Below are 13,735 nucleotides of genomic sequence, written 5' to 3'. Positions count from 1 at the left end.
AGTGCCTATATTTGCATTTGAGTTGTAGAGTAATTTGTCACAATTTAGTGTAACTTTTTTTTTTCTTATGGCATTCTAGCTTGACAATATAAAGCACTTTTCTTACAAAACTGTAGTTAAATATAACTATGTTTAAGTAGTGCTTACCTCTTCTAAATGATTCAGCCTTTATACAGAGGAATGTGATTAGTAATTATTGTTGGTATTTTTTCTTGCATCTGAATATAACATTACCCTGAAAGAGGTTATTATGAATAACCTATTTTTATTATTAGAAATAAATGCTTTGTCCTGACATCTGGCTCTTTGGCTTAGTCTTATTTCCATAGAATAATACAGGACGAAAATAACACAGAATGCTACATTTGTTCAATGTTTGTATTTTCAGGGTTTACCAGGGCTGGAGGGTCCCCAAGGTCCACCTGGCAAAGAAGGTCAAAGGGTGAGTAAACTTGGGGAACAACTGGCGGGTGTGCAAACTGACCTTGATATGTGACTTCTGTCTAAGCACTAATGAAAAATGGAAAGGTAGCAGCTGAGTATGAATCAACAAACTGAGCTTTGACATGTAAGGTTTCTCTTCAGTTGAAGGAGATTTAACGACTTCAAACATCTAAAGTGTTGACTGGCAGCACAGATGTAGATATTGTCATTTGTGCAACATGTTTCTGCTGTAATTTAAAATGACAGAATATTAAAATTGTTCAGATGTTTTTATTTTATTGTGGGGATAGATCATACCTTGTGAACTCTGGGATATATAAAATATGAATTTTAGGGTCATTATCTAAAATATTAACAGAAACTAGAACTAGTGACCCAAGTTTTGTGGTAGATGCCATTATGCAGGTGTCAGCCTAACATATATATGCAGAGAAGTAAGAGGAAAAAAAGTTATAGATATTATGCTCAAGACATGAAATAAACTCTGGGTTATTCAGAATGTTAACATAATGAAGTAATTGACTGATTGGTTTCTCTGAGTTATATTTTTGTTTTCTCTGACTTACTGAATTTGGTAGTTCATTAGAACAGATAACAAATATTTTTTATTGTCATATCTCAAGAAATAATTCAGTTTTGAGAGTTTATGATCTAGTCTGCACCTAAAAGTTTGGGAAGATAATCAGACTCAAACATTTCAATAAATTGTACCCAGTTTGTGTTTTTGAAGTTAGATGTCTCAATAATTTTTGGTTTGTTTAGGCATCGTGATTTTTAATATCTCAGTTAAATTATCTGAAGTGGAAGGATTTAGTAGTACTTATCATTTATCTTAGTCAACTACAGTGAATTAATAAAGACCAGTTTAATCATTCCAGTAATGGTAATAATAATAACAGAAGACCAGTTCTTTAACTAAATGAGTAATGGTGTGAAGGACCGAAAGCTATGTTTTATATTGTTTTTAAGTCATAAAGATAGCACTAAATTTCACTTAAGTTGAATGGGAAAATATGAAAGCTGAGGTTATTTTTCACAGTAAGGATTGAGAACCCATTCAGAAAAAGTCAATTTAGTAAGAGAGAATCAAAAGTTGTGGGGAATTTGCTATTAAACCAACTTTTACAGCATATTAACATGCTGTTAAAGATATTATACTTACTGTGACTTCCAGTGTTATGCAGTTAAATATCCAGGATACTGAAAAGCTAGGGATATCCAGTTCTAGAATGTTTTAGCATGTTTTTTTGTGGAGTATTGAATCTGCAGGGAACACACAGTTTGTTGGTTCTCCTTTGAGAACAGTTATAAATATGGCTGTGGTTTAGAGATATCACTCTTTAAACTTCTTAATTTTTTGAGGCAAAGATTTAGGTCTGGCATGATGTATTATATAATGGGGGATAAATTAATTTCAAAATTTTTTTTCCCATTTTCTGGCGGGAATTAGGGAGTTGGTACATTTATCATGGCCATGTCTTATTCGCGTGTAAAATGGAACTGCTGTCTCATTCCAATATCTATAAAAACAAAAGTGCTGATTGTTTTACAGTCTTGGCCACGCACACAGTTGCCTTGAGCCAAACAATGAGAACAGGACAGACCGCGGGGCCTCAGCATCTGTCTTTATCTTTCTACCAGCAAGATGCTCACAATACTCTTTCTGCTGGCTACCCCTGCCCAGCGTTAATAACAGTTTGCAGTCTTAGTTCAACTCCCATGTGCATTTGCATTTCCAATACATTTAATTACACAATAACGTACTGTTTGTTACAAGATCTCTGCTCTGTTTAATGACAAACAGGACAGTGCATATCTAATGGCCATTAAATGTTTTTATTTAATCATAGATGTCATGTTCCTCTGTTCTGCTTCCAGCTGAATCCTCCAAATCTTTCACATTATCTGAAGTTATTGGTTTTGTCATGGACTGTCTTTTGAAGACTAAAGCATAGTATTGAGTGTTTAACTAACTGATGATTTTTCTTCAACATCCTGTTCAGATCTAAAGGTGCTATTGCGACCATTTTGCAGACAGAAACTGTAACATAATAGGGAGGGGAAAACAAACAAACAAACCCTACTCCAAAACATTTGGAAGTATCTATTCAATTTGGATGCCATTTCCATTGTACTTGTCATATTCCAAGTTTTAATACCCACTTACCTCAGCAGCATTTTCAAAAACTAGGCTTAGTTTAATGGGGAGCTAAGAGGAGAATTATTAAATGTGTAAATTAGACACCTCAGAACACACATTAAAATGACCTAAGGAACTGAGGAAAATTAACAGTGTTAATAGCAGTATTGTCAAAAACTCAAAGAAACATCCAGAAGGCTCAAGTTAGAGCTAGTGACTTAGGTGACACTACACAATGAGACAGAAAGGGAAGAAAAAGAGCCATGCAGTGGGTTTCTTCCCTCTTTTGAAATGGATTGGACTGAACCATGCATTTTCATTCTCAGCATGTTTTTAAGTAGGATTTTGTTATATCATCCAAGATCTGAGTTTAATATTAGAACTACTGAGAAATACCGAAAGTGGGAGCCTGTACCAGAGTGTGCACCATCTCCTTCTGTTGACCATAGAGGGAACTTAGGACAAATGCACCCCTCTCCCATATTAAGAAGAAAAAGTCAGGGTAGTAGTATTTCTTTCATCTCATAGAAATAATTGTATCAAAAAATACACAGTAAAAAATATATAATAATTATTGTAGAAATAGAATAATTACAATAAAGATTAACTCGGTTGTAGATTTTTAGTTCCAAGTTATGCCCACCTTAAAATACGTATTGACACATATGTGAAATTTGCTTACAAGCACAAATCTACAACATCACTCATTTAAATGTTGACAGTGGGTTAGTTATTTCAAGAACAAATGGGGATCAATACATTATTTGAAATAAAATGGTTACAGCTTTTGTCCAGTAAGTACATTGTAGATATGGTTACATGGTATCATTTGAGCCAACACATTATTATTAAAATAATAAATATGTCACTTTCTGTGGCTTGGTGATTCAGTGTTTTACTGTTATATGATCATGTTAGGACATGATCTTGCTCCCACTTCAACAAGCAGTTTAGCTTCTTACACGTTTAAATGATGGTACGCAAGTAAGTCAGCCATGGAACTCGATGACAGAAGTGTGTGAAGTATCTTCTGTCTGAGCTTGTCTCCTGGAGGTTTTCCAGATATCCCAAAGGATGAAGAAGTTTGCAGAAAACATCATACACTAATATTTACAGAAATTTAGTGTAGGGAGATCATTCAGAATGAGAGAGAAGAAGCCCTGAAAGCTCTTTGGCTAGATCTGCATAGTGTCAAAGGATCCCATATCAGGATGCACGCTCCATTTTTTGGCTTAAGACTAAATTCTAAACTCACTATAACTTGGAGGTAGTGCAGTCATGGAGAAGAGCTAGTGCAACGACAAATAAAAATTGGACTCTTATGCATATTACTTCTTTCATACTGCTGTAGTAGCAAAATGCACAAATATTTTTTTTTCTATATAAGCAAACATGTTAATAGTCTAGCATTTAGCAATTGTGTTGGTTATAAGAGTAAATTCATTACTTCCGTTCTTTCTCCACCTATTGTGATGCCTTTTCCTCTCATCTCCTTTGTTATGTCTTCTCATTCTGCACATAGCTGGCTTATGTAGAAGAGAGGAACCTTCATGAGAAACGAGGTAGTACAAATAGTGATCTTCAGACTTTTATAGTTTGTTTCCTTTGCAGAGTAATTAAAAGAAAGGAACAGAGTTGTGAGCTAACGTGAAGCGATTGGCTTTTTGTTTATTACCACACTTCTGTATCTACACAAAAGAAACAACATTTACAATAGCTCCACCAAAAAAAACATAAAAATCAGTGGTTCATCATATGTGGCACATCCTTATTTAGGGTGCTACTTGGAAGAGGAAGGTAATGATAATAGCAGAAGAAATAGTGGCTACATGATAATCTGACCATATCCAGACACCATACAGTGAACTTTTTTCTGATTCTTCAACCAACCTGATACACATACAATACTCATTGAAAGGCATTTTTTGTTGTGACAATCTCTTAAGTGAGCTTAGTTAAAGTTTGTGTTTATACTGTTCTTATGTTTCTCCTTTTGTCCTGGTACCCACTTCCACTCACACGTGTTAGATAGCTTTGTGTTTTCCTGTGGGTAAAAGTTCTCAAACCTTTGCAGTTCTTACAAAAAGACCAGTGTTCTGCTTGCTCTGCCACTGGTGACTAGTACAATTTTTAGTTTTGTTATCTTTAGTGAAGTGGTTTATGTTAGACTTGAGGCCTTGGTAAGAAAGAGCCTTTGGTTTTAATTCTGGTCACTGGGAGAAGTGGACCAGTAGAGATGGCTGCTCATTCCCTCTTCCTTGTTCCTGTATGAGAGACACTGGACCATTCTGTGGGTGTTACCTTCATACATCATTTTTCAGTGTCCCTCTTGTTGTCTTCAGGCATTCAGAGCAGCATGTTACTGCTGCAGCAACTTGATACTATTACGCCAGTGCTCAGAATGATGTCAGGATCTTTAGAAGGTTATTTGATGTTACTCAGAGAAGTCCCTGGTCCAATATTGCTCAACAACAAAAAAATAGAAATATTGCGTGCTAACCTAGCATTGCATGGAATTTAAACCACAGTGGACAACTACACCATCTTTCTGGCTCCCTGCATTACACAGAACTTTGTTATTTCTCCCAGTATTCTTGCACTTTAGCTAAGTATATCTTTCATGGTAGTAGTTTCCACCTGAAAGACATCAATAGAGACTTTGGAAGTCTCCTTGATTTTTTGTTGTTGTTGTTGTTCCAGTGTTTCTTGTTGATACCACATTTAAAAATGTGCTTTTTATTTTACACTTGAGCATGTAGCTTAAGCCTCCAAAAACTGTTTGGGATTTTTTTATGTCTGCTTTACATTAAAAAGATATTTAAAGTATTTTTCTCTGTAATCAAATCACCATTCAATTTATTTTTGAGAAAATTAAACTAAGATCCTTCAGATCCCCATGTAAAGAATTTTTTTCAGTCCTCAAATAATTTTTTCATGTTTCTGTACTTTTTTAAAATTTCAATATTTGTAAGTATAGACCAAATAGAGTTTTCCAGATTCTACCTTCAGTATGTTAAATGCTGTGAAGTGAATTTATATTTCCAAAATATATTCCAAGCTTTCAGAAGCTAATGATTAATTTCAGTTGGAGGTCTTTGTAACAGGGACCTTCCCTTGAACTTGGTGCATTTTTTATAAATACTATTTTTTTAAAACAATTTAATTTTAAATACAATATTTTAGTGAATTCCAAAAAATCTTTTAACACAAAGCATCATCACAAGTTTATTAGACAACTGTACTGTGAAATCTATAAATGGTCATTTTTCAATGAGGTCCAGCATGCAGCTAGCAAACAAAGCAGTTTGTGCAGCAGTTTCTGCATCTTTGAGATCTTCTTGATACCTTCTTGAGCTTCTGGGCGCTTTTTCTGGGATTTGGGAACTTCTGGGAACCCTCTCAGAAAACTGAGGCTGCCTGCTGCTGCCAGACAAGGCTCAGGTAAGGGCAGCTCTAGCAGTCAGCTGTCCTTGCTCAAAGGGTGCCTACAGCTTTTGCTCTAGCTGACTCCTGATTAGGAAGGGTCGAGGCCCCTTTTAGCCCATGCCAGGAAGAGGACTCTGTAGTAGGCAGGCAATTCAGCAGTTTGTGCATCATCCCGGATAACAGAAGCAGCAAATGGATGTGCAGCAGTTTGCACTGCAGTTCATGCAGAAGGCCACAAAGAAGAGGCCAGCAAACTTTCTCCATCCAACATACACATCCTTAAATATGATGCTCAGAAGGCACAGGACCCAGACACCACCAAAGTAACTGTCTGTTTGCTGTTGGACTCTTGCACCCAGGCAGCTTCAGAAGAAAGATACAGCTCTGAAAGTCCATGGTACCTGGTGGGTTGCATCCACAAGTGCAGAGGAAGCTAGCTGATGTCATTGCAAGGTCACTGTTAAATGGTCATAGTGATTGGGAGAGGTTCCTGAAGACTAGAAGAAAGCAAGTATCACTTTTGTCTTTGAGAAGAAAGATCTAGGGAACCACAGGCAAATCATCCTCATCTCAGTCCTTGTGAGTGAGTCAGAGGAAACCCACCTAGAAACAATTTCTAAACATGAAGGACAATAAGATGAATGGGATAGTCTGTGTTAGAGAAGTTCTCTATATAAGAAGTAGTATACAAAATAATTCAATAAGCTGAGGAAGTCTATTCCCCATCAGTCTGCATGGATTTATGAAGGGGAAATTATTCTTGGGTGCAAACTGGAACATAGGAGTTTCCACTTAAATATGAGAAGAAACTTCTTCACAGTGAGAGTGACAGAGCACTGGAACAGGCTGCCCAGGGAGGTTGTGGAGTCTCATTCTCTGGAGACATTCAAAACCCACCTGGACACATTCCTATGTAACCTCATCTAGGTGTTCCTGCTCTGGCAGGGGGATTGAACTAGGTGATATTTTGAGGTCCCCACATTCTGTAGTTCTACAATGAGGTGATTAGCTTGGTAGATGAGAGGTGAACAGTAGATGTTGTTGACCTCAACTTTAGCAAAGCCTTTGACACTATCTCACATAACTTCATCTCGTTAGCTTCATAGGCAAGCTGACAAAGTACAGCTAAGATAAATGGATGGTGAGGTGGATTGAAAACCAGCTGAACAATTGGGCCCAGAGGGTTGTGATCAGTGGCACAAAGTCCAGTTGGAGACAAGACACTAGTGGTGTACCCCAGGGTTCAATACTGGAGCCAGGACTGTCCAGTATCTTCATTAACAACCTGAACAATGGGCCAGAACATAACAGAGAACTGGGACAAGGGGAATCACATGAAGTTCAACAAGGGGAAATGCAAAATCCTGCATCTATGGAGGAATAACCCCAGGTACCAGTATACACTGAAAGCAAACTATCTGGGAAGAGGATTTGTGGAGAAGAACCTACTGGACAACAAGAAGACTGTGAGCCAACTATGTAACTTTGTGGAACAAAAAGGCCAACAGTATCCTGGACTGTATTTGGAAGAGCATTGCCAGCAGACCAGGGAGAGATCCTTCCTCTTCGCTAAGAGCTGGTGAAACCACATCAAGGAAGACATGGGCTTAGTGAAGTGGGTCTAGCACAGGACCACAAAGTGGATTAAAGGAACTGGAGCATCTTTTGTGAAGAAGAGGCTGAGAGAGCTGGGACTTTTCAGCCTGGAGAAAATAAGGCTTAGGGGGCATCTTCTCAGTGTGTATAAATACCTGACATGAGGGAATGAAGAAGAGGGAGCCAGATTCTCCTCTGTAGTAGCCTGTGACAGGACGAGAGCCAATAGGCACAAATTAAATAACAGGAAATTCCATCTGGACACAAAAAACCACTTTTTTATTGTGAGAATGGTCAAATACCGGTACATGTTGTCCAGAGAGGTTGTAAAATCTCCATCTGTGGGGATATTAAAGAGTCAAGTACATACAGTACTGGAGAACTGACCCTGCTTCAGGAGGGGGATTGTACTAGATGATCTCAAGAGGTCACTTCCAACCCAGACGATTCTGTGATTTTTATTTAACTAGCCCTATCTTATTCTCAGAATAGCTGCCAACAACTTCATTTTTTATAGATTAATAGGATTTTTTTTTAATCGTTTCAGATGTACTTAAACAGACATTTTCTGCTGTGGTAGTTTCCCTGGTTCCAGTGAGGAATTCAGTTCAAACATCTACAAATCTTTCTAAGACACCACAGTCATATTCTTGACTTTGTATTCCTTGGAAAGTTGCAGGTGTCCTGAAGTAAATATTTTTGAAACAACTTCCTTATTTCCAATTGTTGTGTTTATAATACCAAATACTTCACTTAAGAGGAAGTTATTTTAGCATTATCTTAGCAATAAATTAAGCACCTCATAAAACTGAGAGTCCTTTGCATTGTCATATCTAGTGTTTCAGCATTGATTTCACTAAAATTAAGTGTTTGGAGGGACCTTGTGACCTTGCAATACCTACTTTATATTAATATTCAGTTTACTCTCAGAGATTACAAGTTTTTCTAATCAAGCAGGAATAAAATTATTATAACACAGTGTAAAATATTCCTAAGTAAATAAATGGGTGGGGAGCTGTTAGGTTTTCTTAACATAATTATTTAGAGTGACATCAAAATTAATTTAAATTCAGATTGCATTTATCTGGTTTATAGAACTTAAATATTTCTTTGACATAATTTGTTTTCTAGTTCAGTGAGTAAATGTTGTACTCAACCACTTGTAAAACAAGCTTTACAGAGCAATGATAATTACCGCATAGTAGGTCTGTCTTCTGGCACAGTGCAAAAAGTATTTTTCACAGCTATAGCTCTGGAGTTTTGGAATGTCTTTTAATCTTCTCAGTCCTTCTTGACTTTGATGTAAGTTCTTTTTAAGTATGGAAAGCTCCAGTCTGATTTTTATCTTTAAGTTGGAGTGCTGTGTGGCAAGGCAACAAAGGAAAGCTTGTGGTTGGCGTCTACTACAGCCACCCCAATCAGGGGGAGTCTGTTGATGGATCCTTCTTACTCCGGCTACAGGAGGTATCATGCTTGCAGGCTGTTGTCCTGCTGGGGGACTCCAACCACCCTGACATCTGCTGGAAAATAGCACTGTGAGCTATAGGCAATCCAGGAGACTCCTGGAGTGCTTTGAGGATAACTCTACCAGGGGGTATGCAATACTGGACCTGTTGGTCACCAGTGCAAGTGAGCTAATTGGTGATGTCGAGACTGCAGGTAGCCTGGGCTGCAGTTATCACATGCTCATGGAGCTTGCAGTCCAGAGGGATGTGGGGCAGGTGATGAGTAAAGTCAGGACCCTGAATTTTAGGAAAGCCAGCTTCTAGCTCTTCAAGGAGTTAGTCAACAGGATCCCCTGGGAAGCAGCCTTCAGGGACAAGGGAGCAGAACAGAGCTTGCAGACCTTTAAGGACACTTTCCATTGAGCACAACAGCTTTTGATCCCCAGGTGTAAGAAATTGGGTAAGGAGGGCAAGAGGCTGGCATGGCTGAGTCAAGACCTGCTGGTCAAGCTAAAGGGCAAGGAGGAAATTCACAGGCATTGGAAGCAGGGACAGGGATCCTGGGAAGAATATAGGGACACTGCCCAATTGTGCAGAGATGGGGTCAGGGAGGCCAAAGCACAGCTGGAGCAAAGGAAGCAAAGATTAACAAGAAGACCTTCTACAAGTATGTCAGCCAGAAAAAGAAGGTCAGAGGAAGCATGCCCCCTCAATGAGCAAGACTGGTAAACTGGTAGTAGTGGACTAGGAGATGGTACTCAACAACTTTGCCCCAGTCTTCACTGGCAAGCTCTCTTCCCACACTTCTTGAATGGAAAATGAACTGCAAGACAGGGACTGGGGGAGCAAAGTCCCTTGCACTGTAAGTAAGGATCTGATTCATGACCACTTAAGGAACCTGAACATGCGTAAGTCCATGGAACCTGATCCATCCCAGGTTCCTGAGGGAATTGGCTGATGTAGTTGCCGAGACACTCTCCATGATATCTGAGAAGCCTTGGCAGTCAGGTGAAGTCCCTGGTGACTGGAAAAAGGTAAACATTGCACACATTTTTAAAAAGGTTAGAAAGGAGAACCCTGGGAACTATTGACCTGTCAGCATCACCTCTCTGCCTGGGAAGATCATGGAACAGATCCTTCCAGAAGGATGTGCTAAGGCACATGGAGGACAGGGAGGTGATTTGGACAGCCAGCATGGCTTCACCGAGGGCAAGTCCTGCCTGACCAACCTAGTGGTCTTCTGTGATGGAGTAACTACATCACTGGACAAAGGAAGGGTTACAGATGTCATCTGTCTGGACTTCTGTAAAGCCTTTGACACAATCCCCACAATGTCCTTCTCTCTAAATTGGAGAGATATGGATTTGAAGGATGGACTGTTTAGTAGATAAGGAACTGGCTGGATGGTCACACCCAGAGAGCAATCAATGACACAACGGCTGGATGGACATCAGTAACAAGTAATGTCCCTCAGGGGTCCATGCTTTGACCAGTACTGTTTAATATCTTTATCAATGACATAGACAGTGGGATTAAATGCACCCTCAGCAAGTTTACAGATGACATCAAGCTGAGTGGTGCAGTTGAAACGCCTGAGGGACAAGATGCCATCCAGAGGGATCAACTGGACATGCTCAAGAAGTGGGCCCATATGAAACTCATTGTGTTGAACAAGGCCAAGTGCAAGGTCCTGGGTCGGGGCATCCCCTGGTATCAATACAGGCTGGGGGATGAAGGGATTGAGAACAGCCCTGCTGAGAAGGACTTCATACTGGTGAATGAAAGATTGGACATGGGCAGGCAACGTGCCCAGGATATGATTGGACTTCTGGGCTGCATCAAAAGGAGTGTGACCAGACGGTGGAGGGAGGTGATTCTGCCCCTCTGCTCTGGTGAGACCCGCCTTGGAGTCCTATGTCCAGCTCTGGAGCCCTCAGTACAGGAAAGACATGGACCTGTTGGAGAGGGGCCAGAGGAGGCCACAAAAACGATCAGAAGGCTGGAACAGCTCTGCTGTAAGGACAGGCTGAGAGAGTTGGGGTTGTTCAGCCTGGAGAAGAGAATGGTCTGCGAAGACTTTATTGAGGTATTTAAGTACTTAAAAGGGGCCTATAAGAAAGATGGGGACAGACTTTTTAAAAGGGTGTGTTACAACAGGACAAGGGGTAATGGTTTTAAACTGGAAGAGAGGAGATTCAGGCTAGACACGAGGAAGAATTCTTTTACACTGAGGGTGGTGAAACTCTGGCCCAGGTTGCCCAGGGAGGTGGTAGATGCCCCATCCCTGGAAACATTCAAGGTCAGGCTGGACGGGGCTCTGAGCAACCCGATCTAGTTGAAGATGTCCCTGCTCATGGCAGGGGGGTTGGACTGGATGGTCTTTGAAGGTCCCTTCCAACCCAAACTATTCTATGATTCTATGTTCCTTCGCTTGGGTATTTAACAGTCTAGAAATTGTTGATATAAAAGGTGGAGATAATTTTCAGGTTTTCTACCATCATTTATTGACCGTAAAGGCGAAGTAAATAACCAGTAAGGTAGGATAAAGTTTAAAAAAAAAATCTATTTTTCCCACTTTGACATTTAACAATGAGGTATAAAATGTTCTAATTTAGAACTTTGAAGACAGATTTGTCAATTAGATAATAGTTCTATCATTTTTAAATTTCTTTGTTATTTTTCATGATGAAATAAAAATCTAACTTTTAACGGAAAAATCTAACTTTTAAAGGAATAGCAGAAATTATTTCACTTTTAAGATCTCATTTAGAATTTTCAGGCTCCTTTCCAAATACTCTATTATCAAACTTTCTTGTAATGTCTCTTAGCAAAAGGTATAGCATCACGAAACAATATGAAATTGTTTCTCATAATTTAAAATGAAGGTATTCATTCTAAAGATATCTAAATGTAGTTGAAAAATGTTTCTGCAAAGTGATTTTGAATTTAAAATACACTTTTGTGAATACACCTGAAAAATTGTTATGGATTTTCTCTAGGGATTTGTTGCCAAAATACGTCGTGGCATTTCACTTCTTGGGAGCACTGTGCCTGTTTAAGGACTTTTTTTGATGTTTGTTAAATGCATTTGGATAATATTATATAGTCTGACTAGGTGCTTTCTTTTAGAATTCTATTAATACCAAAAGAAATTTATTAATACAAAGAAACTAGAGTTTATTTGAAATCATTCCTAAAATTAGAAAGCCAAGGCTGAGTGCGGGAATGCTCCTGCCTTAGCGAGGAGCTCCCTAGTGACTTCTCTCTGAAAAAAGGGATTATGGTCTGTGTGCTCTGTTCTTCTCTGAGCCATGTTTCTGTGAAAGGCTTTAGTGGGATATGAGAGGCAGACTTTGACTTGTTTTCTGTAAACGGCTTAATTTCTTGTCTTCTGGACTTATTTCCTGGGAGTTTATTCAGGTTTAACATTTAATACAGAGGTTAATTTGTAATACACTGGTTACCATAATACATTCTCAAGGCCAAGGTTAATAGGATTAAAAAGGAATTTTATGTTCAAGTCCTAATGGTGTATTTCTGAAGTTTAAAAGATTTCATTGACTGCAATGTAGGTTTCTAGTTTAGGAATGAGAATAACCATACTATAAGATTTCTAAGGATTAAAAAAAAAAATCTTGTGCAATTGTGACACTACCAAAGTTAATGACAAAACTTTTAATAACTGTAGCTGTGCAGTCAGATGGTTAAATGTCAAAGCTCTCTTTAAATTTTACTAAATTTTTGGCTAAATGCACAGTGGAAAATAATGACTTGATATTCAGACTGTGCATTTGTTGTAGATTTGTAATTTTCACTTTGTGAACTGTCACATAGCTGATTTGGGTCATGGAGAACCTCCTCCCATCCCACAACCAATCGGTAGATGCACACTGCTGTGTAACTGGGTTGGGTGGGTGATTGCTCCGTTTTTCATGATTAATTTTAATCTTCTGTTTTTAATTAACTCTTGAACTGGCTTTCTTACTGATACTGCCATGTGATGTCTGCCTGCCTTCACCTAAAATGGCAGCCTGGCAGGGTTTTTCTGGTAAACCATGGAGGAGAGGACTGTGACCAGTGCTCGGACAGGCTGGGTTGGGTTTCCCCTGGGTTAGAATTGGTTCGAACTCTGCAGGCTCCAGGTGAGCTGCCAGGAGCCCTGGCTTGTGGCTACAGACAGAGAGGGAAAACTGGGAAGTCTACGGGGACTAGGCATATCAAGTTAGAGGACTGAGACAGAGGAAAGCCTCTTTTCTGTACTCTGAATTAGTGTAGGCACTGGGACTTGTCTGGCTGCTTGGTGGCAACTTTGGGTATCTGGAGAAATAATAGTCTTCTAACTGCCCTGAGCTCCACTCACGTGGCTGCATTTAGGTGCCCAAGGGGCTGGCAGGGTGTCCGTGGGTTGGGCACTCTGAGACAGGGGTCCTGACTTTCCACCTGCCTCCTGCTTCGGGTATAGCTGCCCCTTTGTCAGTCTGATTTTGAGGATTATTCGAAAGAATCTTAGTTTAGCTTGGCAAACAAGTTACATAAGGCTCATTAATCTTGCATAATAACTACAGTAGTTAAGACTTTAAAGCCCAGCTTCCTTCTTTCTCTAGAGCTAGTTCCTGTTTTGAAATATGATGATGTGTTTCAGGAACTGTTAATTAGCGGTTTCCCTTGACAATTCTCACGGGCT

At 39.3% G+C, this 13,735-nt stretch overlaps 1 protein-coding gene across 1 annotated transcript in view; it reads left to right on the top strand.

The window, feature by feature from the left end:
- Nucleotides 1-13,735, top strand: part of COL19A1 (collagen type XIX alpha 1 chain) — a gene marked incomplete at both ends in the record, with an annotated part of 187,590 nt that overhangs the window by 109,327 nt on the left and 64,528 nt on the right. The window contains one exon of the mRNA XM_082048168.1: nucleotides 389-442. Coding sequence (XP_081904294.1) covers nucleotides 389-442 — 54 coding nt within the window. The remainder of the gene's footprint in view (nucleotides 1-388; nucleotides 443-13,735) is intronic.

This window comes from Streptopelia decaocto (genome assembly GCF_964273445.1).
Source record: "Streptopelia decaocto genome assembly, chromosome: 3".
Classification (NCBI taxonomy): Eukaryota; Metazoa; Chordata; class Aves; order Columbiformes; family Columbidae; genus Streptopelia; species Streptopelia decaocto.
The sequence above is the reverse complement of the archived record's forward strand: the minus strand, read 5'-3'. Positions and strand labels throughout refer to the sequence as shown.